This window comes from Pteropus vampyrus, unplaced genomic scaffold (assembly GCF_000151845.1).
Source record: "Pteropus vampyrus isolate Shadow unplaced genomic scaffold, Pvam_2.0 Scaffold134, whole genome shotgun sequence".
Classification (NCBI taxonomy): Eukaryota; Metazoa; Chordata; class Mammalia; order Chiroptera; family Pteropodidae; genus Pteropus; species Pteropus vampyrus.
This window is the reverse complement of record NW_011888915.1, coordinates 3,743,233-3,751,006: the sequence shown is the minus strand read 5'-3', so window position 1 is coordinate 3,751,006 and position 7,774 is coordinate 3,743,233. Positions and strand designations below refer to the sequence as shown.

The window sequence follows — 7,774 nt, the reverse complement described above, 5'->3', positions numbered from 1 at the left end:
AAAGTGAATAAAGAAATCACTTAATTCAGAATATTTCAAATATAGAATCGAAAGGAGAGCCAGCTTTATAGACCTCAGAATTCCCCAAGGTGCACGATGGCTCATCTCCCCAGGAGCACAGGAAGGACGCTGGGATTTGTCATTATCTCCCTGGGATGCGATGGAGGGAGGGCTGAGGAGGGGGAAGGGAATCACATTCCTTACACTGACTTCTGTGACCTGCCTTCTCTCTGTCTCATTTCTTCTGTTTTCCGGATAATCAGAAGAGGGAAGAGGGATTGGTAATTATTTAAGTTGGAGGTGGCTGTCTTTGTTTTTGATTCTTGAGGTAAAATACATTATTAGAAACTTTTATTGGGGTTTTGGAAAGTCAACAGCAACATAAATGAATAAAATACCATCCTGCCCTTAAGAAGTTTTCAATCTAGTGAGCAAGGTGGTAAGATATATGCACAGTATTTATAATACAAAGAACAAGAGTATAAACTATATGCTGTGAGCACAGGAGAGAGAGTAATTCTGCAGGGAGGAGAGGCAAGAGCCTCCTTGGAGAAATGGTACGCATGCATACAGGGCTTTGCGGTATGGATATGATCGTGACAGGCGAATGCATCAAAAATAAATTCCTAGAGGAACAGCTTTTATTTATTCCACAAACATTTGTCCATTGCCCATAGTAATGCAGGCAGTATGCTGGGTACAAGGACAAAAAGCAAAAAGGTGGCCTAGTATACACTGTGCTTAGAAATGCTGAGTAGATCACTGCAACTTTTGTGTTTGTGAATGTGTGTGTGGGGAGCGGGGGAGTGAGGGTGCTGGAAGGCGGACTGTAGCCAGATCATGGAGGGTCTAGAATGCTTAAACTTTTTTTAGGGCAGAAAGCACAGGTCTCTCCTCAAATCCTGGGTCTGTTTCTAGCTTTGAGACTTTGGGCAAGTTACCTAATCTTCCCGTCCCAAAGTTTTCCTCTTTGGTAAAATGGGCACACCAATGCCTGCTCCAAATGGCTGTGAGTATAGTCATAATGTTTGTGAATCATTTATTATGGTTTCTGGCTTTTAGGGGCCACTCAATCAACAGCAGGATAACTGCTGCTGAGGGCTTTAGGGAACCATCGGTGGTTTGGAGAAGGGAAGCAATGGAACAAATTTTCGAGAGATCCTAATGAAGGCCATAATTGGAAGAATGGATGGGGGTGAGGGGGAGGGATGGCGAGGTGCAGTGACTGAGCAAGGTTGCGGGAGACCAGGGAGGAGGCCGAAGCAACAGTCTAGGCAAGAGAGGAAGAGAAAAACCGAGGCAGTGGGATGGAATGGACAGAAGTAAGAACTATTCGGGTGGCAGAATGAGCTCGCTGACTCACTGGATGCAGGCCATGAGGAAAAGGAAGAACTCTGGAATGGAGACAGGCTTTCCAAGTCGTATAGCAGGTCCACTAGCCTGGATCTGGGATACAGGGGGAGGGGCAACCTGAAGGAGCAGGGTTGGGGCATTGGCAGTGGGGCAGGGAGGGGAGAAAGAGGCTGAGTTCCCTGGCGGGGTATATTGAGGGAGCAGGGCCTCTTAGGAAGCCCAGTGTTAGACAAAACCAAATGCCTCATTGTTCTGTGAGCGTGAGACAGCGGCAAGAAGGCTCCGCACCATGAACAAGTCAATTTGAGGATTGCCAGGGTGGGCCTGGATATTGGGATTTCCCCTTAAGAGGCATTGATGAAGGACTTCTTTTTAACTCGTACCCCATGCAATTGATAATCTTTCTCGTTCAACGGCATCCCTTTTCATGCCTTCTAAGGCAGACCTGGAGATGACCTCCGGGACTCCCCCAAAGGCCTCCTGCACTGGTTCCGTGCTCCTACTTCACCTCCTCCACCAGTTTCCCACGGAACCTACCCAGTGTCTTCAGGCCTAATTCTGAATTGTTTTCGAGTACAGTTGTTTTTAAGTCCAAAGTTCGCCTTTGAGGTTGTTTCCTGACTCTCTCCCCAGATGTGTCAGGTGGTTTCCCACAGGTGAAAAGACACAACGACAACAGGAAAACGAAAGTCCTTGCTCAGGCTTCTCTTTATGAGAAAGTGGCAATCGCTACCCTTCGGTGTTTAAGACTCGAAGGACAACCCACGGACGAGGAAGGGGCTATTTCTCTGGGATGACTTCAGAGGTGTTTTCAGAAAACTGACTCCCTACTTCTTCGAGCCCCTTCCTTCTAGTTGGGGGGTGGGGAGGTGGGCATGCTTGAAAGAGACTCTTCCCTAAAAATTTTTCCTGGATGTTTTACTCCACAGTCACAGAAAGGACTAACATTAAAATATTCAAATAAATAATAAGAAGCATACAGTGTTATTCAATTCAGAGATGAGCAATATCTTGCCCAAAGCTCTGAGTCTGATGCCTTGCTCTTCCTTCCTGAGAGAGGGAGATCAGCAATGGGGAGAGAGGTGTTAAAGATAGACTAGAACCAAACTGAGACCTTCTGGATATCATTAAGGGGCTTGGGGAGTATTGGAAAGGGAGTAACTTTCTCATTCTATGGTTCTGTGTCATTAACTTCCAAGTCTCTACACCACCCAAGTCAGCATGGGTGCCATCAGGGTTCTCATTCCACTTGGGGAATCCCTAGCTCCGCTAGAGTTTCCTTTCTGTAGCCCTGCCAGACTGTAAGTTCCCCAAGAGCAAGAGCTTACTCTTGGTGCCTTCGATGCCAATGTAGCAATGCTTGGACACAGTTGGTAGTTTATAAAGGAACTAAGTAATAGCAAATGAAAATCTTCTTGAGGTGCAAAAGACCTAGGACAAAGTCTTTACTGAGGGGTGGGTGGGGAAGAGACCGCTGGAAGGCCTCGGAGTCTAAAGGGAGTCCGGTGAAGATCCCAAGAAAAGGGAGGCTACAGACGTCCGAGATGAAGCACACTGACAGCAATGCTGCCTGGCGAGGTCTCTGTTATGGCGTCGTGTAGGGACAGTGCTTATGCTCTAGAATCAGAAAATTCTAGGGTGAATCCAGAATCTCACTTTTTACTAATTACATGAACTTTGGACAAATCGTTTTTCTCTGGGGGACTTAATTACCTCACTGTAAAGTGGTGATAATACTTCCCCTACAAAGGCTCTTACCGTATTACAGGATGGAGGTCAGGACTCAGGAGACTGGCAACAACAAAAAAAAGGGCTTTGCTCTCAGAAGATTATCTATCTATCTATCTATCTATCTATCTATCTATCTATCTATCTATCTATCTATCATCTATCAATTATCTATCTATCTATCATCTATCAATTATCTATCTATCTATCTATCTATCTATCTATCTATCTATCTATCTATCTTCTACCTACCTATCTTATTAGTTTCAATAAACATTTGAGTTTATTATTGCTGTTCTTATTTTGGTAGTAGAATCACCAATATTCACTGTGGTTACCAGTACATTTTAAGAACTGAACAAATGCTTATTGGTTGAAAGAGTTACACTGAGCCATGATCTTTAGGAAACTATTACTCCCTCAGTCTAAGTCTACATCATCACCATCTGCCTAGATGTTTAACTCAAAAGTCTTGATTCCTTGATTTACTGAGCACCTATTAGGGACTAGGCCCTGTGTGGGGTACTGGGATGAGGTAAGGGGAACTTGATAAGCTGAACCCAACCACAGCTCTCAAGGATGTCAGAGAAAAATGAAGCAGGAGAACTTATCATTTATTCAATTTTTCATCTGTAGATAGGGCTTGTACGTGGAATATTTTAAGGGTGTGTTTTTGACAACACCTGGGCAAACTTGTAGAAATACTTAAAGTCCACAGCCATCTAAATCGAGAAAAAGCTATGAATTTGCAGTTCCCTGGTTATAGGGTATGCAAATGACACATTTGGAATTCTCACTGTTTGTGAAAACTAGAAAGGAATACTACTTGTTCTGAATCCATTCCTGTCTAGCCTCTCTGTAGCTGAGGTAAATGACCAGGGAGAATTAAAAAGGCACAATGAAAGCGACTTGGCTAAATCTTTGGGGAAGCCATCTTACGGCTGAGGGAGCTAGCCTGTATCTACTGAGTGTGGGCTGTACTTTATATATCTCTGTCTGCATGTAAAGAATAGTTTCAGAAAATTTCTGTTACCCTTTGGCTTAATTATGAGTCACTAGAAGTATGTATGTACTTGCAAAAAAGTATTTGGAATGTGTGTATAGAAAGGGAGTTTTATGTTTTTTTAATGCAAAGAGAGTGTATATGGAGGGGAAGTGTGTGTTTGTGTGTGTGTGTGTGTGTGTGTGTTTGTGTGTGTGTGTGTGTGTGTGTGTGTGTAGTACAGATGGTGGGCAGAATGACAGGACCAGCCAGCCCCTTAGAGACCCAGACAGTGGTATAAGATACAAAGTGTTACAGGAGGTGACTGTTTTCCTCTCAGACCAGCTCGCAGGCCTTTGAGGAGCCCTTGACTTCCTCCTCCTCCTTGTCTTGTTAAAAAGGGATTAGAGTCCAATTAAGCCATTTAATCCCAAGGTAGAGATTCATGTTTAAAAACAAGATTTACAGCTCGGAAAAAAAAAAAAAACACATCAGTGCAAGTTGAGGTTTGTCCTTCAAGTCGCCACCTCCACTTTTCCGAAGAGTGTTTTCGGCAGAATACCCGACATGCAGTTCTTAATTGCTTTGCCTCACACCTCTAGTCCTTCATGTTTTAAAGTGCCCTTCAACTGAAATAGCCACATGCTCTTAGAAGTACTTCTGCTTCTGAAGTGCCACAAGCACTCCTTGGTTTATTTCTCTTCAGCTGGCAACTCAGTGACCAAGCTTAATAACAGAAATATGAAGAGCCAACGCTTACTGGGGGCTTAGTATGTGCCAGGCATTGCGCTAAGCATTTATATACAGTATCTTATTAGATGTTCCAGGTGAAAACACCCTTCATGGATGTGTGACTTGTGTAGTCACACAGGCTCTGTGCTTAGAAGAGCCCTTTACTTGGCTAAATGTTCTGCTGCTGCCATCCTGAAACTCTTAATCATTTCCGAGTAAGGGACCTGCATTTTTGTTTTCACCGGTCCCTGCAAATTATGTAGCCAGTCCTGAAAACACTCAATAACTTATTGTTTCTTTTTCTTTCTTTTCCTTCCTTTCCATCTGACGTCTAATACATTGCCAGAGGCTGGAGCAGTGAATCTCAAATTGTGATGCCAGAACCCTCTCTGGAAAACGGGTGCTATTATCTCCTTGCAGGGAAGTTCTCTGAGGGACAGGAACCATGCCGAGGCTCTTAGCATGGGGAAGCAAAGTATCTGTGAAAATTCGGCAAGTTGTTAAACTCCTCTAAGCCTCAGTTTTCTCATCTGTAAAGTGGGGATAACAATAACACCTAACTCACAGGCTGTTTCAAGGATGAAATGAGATTATGTATATACAGCTCTGACAGAACACTTATGGCATTAGTTACTATGCATTATAGACGCTTAGCCAGGTGTATACTCCAGTATTGCTTGTGACATGGTGTGGATCACTCGCCCTTATCCCGGGGCTTGTCCCTACCTGCCCCAGAGAGCTGGGAGGAGCATCTGCTTTCTCCATGTGCTGGGTGATCACAGATGGGTTGCTGGAGCTGATAAGCACTGGAGTGCTGATCTCCACCATGTGGCGCCCTGGGGGAGAATGGACCATCCTGTTGAGAGTGTTCAAGGCTGTCGTGATGGAGAACTGCCCAGGCCCCTTCCTCCTGGACCCGGGACCCCTTCGGAGGGTTGGCGTGTTGGCTGCTTTGCCTCTGGAGGATGAGGACACCAGGGACATGCTTTTTGTGCAGGATGACTGACGGCCTTTGTTTTTCTCTAGGAGGTGTCTTGCGGTGAGGTTTGGCTGAAAAGATAAAAGATCCGACGAGAAGTTAAGTCTTCCTGATCTAATATGAGCATCTAAGTTGTTCCTACTCTGAAGGCAGTTAAGATGCCACCACCTCAGCCATCTTTTTTTGGTCAGCTTCCATCTTTTATCAATATGCTCCAATTACTTTGCTATATCAATAGACTCTTATAACTCTCTTACACAGTGGGTACTACTTGTTTACTCTTCCTAAGGTCTAAAGAGGTTATAAATAAGCCATATACTCTTCCCTGATGGGGAGAGCACTCCTCCTTTACTGGCCACCCCTCCAACCCCCACTGAGTTGGCTGCTTGTCCTTCTTGGTGCCCCTCCAGCCTGCAGCCCCTGTGTTTTCCCATCATGGCAATTTTCACCCCATTGTGTAATCATTGACTTTCACCCCATTGTGTAATTATTGACTTTTCTCTCACTGGACCGCTAGCTTCTCTGCTATAGAGTGGATGCTGAATGAGTGTTTGTAGAACGATGCGTGGATGAAGTTGCTCAAGTTCATATATTTGATAAGTGTTTGAGCCAGAATATAAACCCATCCATGATCCTGAATCTTAATGCTCAGACCATCTTTCACTACTTCCTTGTTCTATACACTTCTTAGTGGTGTGCCTATAAACCGGCAAAACAATCAAATAGACAAAACTCTGATTTGTAGAGTCTACCAGTTTCTGTGGTGTAAATGTCTACTGATGGTTTAACAACTGGTTAGCAAAATTCCTGAAAATATAACAACAAGCTCTTGCAATCTAGAACCAACTATTTCTAGCACAACCACTGGCTGCATTATGTTTTGAATACCCTGCCCATCAAGAAGCCCTGTGAGCTCATTTCCTTTAGAAACCTGAAATATGTTGACAAAAAAAGGGGTTTGTGTGAATGAAACTTTCCAGGAATTTTACTTAAATTTCCATCATTGTGATTGTCACCAGTTGCCCTCTAAAACCAGGTCTTATTCTAATCCAGAGATTCAACTATAGCGGTAGAAGGAGATGTGCCCACTTAAGAACTTTTCAATGACAATGTGCAGATGATTAAAATAGCTAAGATAGAAAAATTAAAGCCTAAAGAAGTTTATGATATTGTGGAAAAAAAAATCATCAAGGAGAGGAGGGGGCATTATTATGTCCACTTGAAAGATAAGAAAGCCGAGGCCCAGAAGGGGTGACTTATAAATGGCAAAGTCAGCATGAAACAACCAAATGAGAAAATATCTGATAGTAATAAGTGCTCTGCTGTGCTGGAGAGTGACTGGCGGAGGCCGCTACTTTAGATTGGTTGGGGGGTGGGGGAGGTGCGGTCAAGGAAGACCTGCTGAAGAGGTGATGTTTAAGCTGAGACACAGATGACAAGAAGGAACCAGCCATGGGAAGGTGGGGGTAGGAATGTGCAGGCAGAGGGGTTGTAAGCTAGTGGAATGGTCTTAAAGTGGGGGAAAGCTCAGCCTGTTTGAGATTAAGACAAGAAAGAAACATGGGAATGGCTAGAATGGAGGGAGTGAGGAGTGGGTGGTAAATAGGAGATAGGCAGGGGCCGGGTCACAAAGGGCTTCTTTAAAAAGGCTTAAGGTTTATTTTAAGTGTAATAGGAAGCCTTCGGCAGGATTTAGGCAGAGGAGTGACATGATCTGATTTATGCTTTTAAAAGCTTATGCTATGGTTTCGCAGTTCTTTATAAAGTTAAACGTATACTTAGCCTCTGACCCGGCAATCCCACTCCTAGATAATCACCCAAGAGACATGAACACTTACGCTCACTCAAAAAATGATATGCAAATGTTTCTAACTGTTTTCTCCATAATTACCAATAACTGGAAATAATTGCAATGTCTTTCTGGTGAGTGAATAAAACCTGGCACATCCATACAGTGGACTACAACTCAACAACGAAAAGGGATGAGCTAGTACTGTAGT

General features: G+C 43.9%; 1 protein-coding gene across 3 annotated transcripts in view; it reads right to left on the bottom strand.

Moving 5' to 3' along the window:
• Positions 1–7,774, bottom strand: part of SH3RF2 (SH3 domain containing ring finger 2) — a 112,647-nt gene that overhangs the window by 53,749 nt on the left and 51,124 nt on the right. For all 3 annotated transcript variants that reach the window (XM_011367473.2, XM_023534892.1, XM_011367472.2), the window contains exon 5: positions 5,522–5,845. In XM_011367473.2, the coding sequence (XP_011365775.1) occupies positions 5,522–5,845 (324 nt within the window). The remainder of the gene's footprint in view (positions 1–5,521; positions 5,846–7,774) is intronic.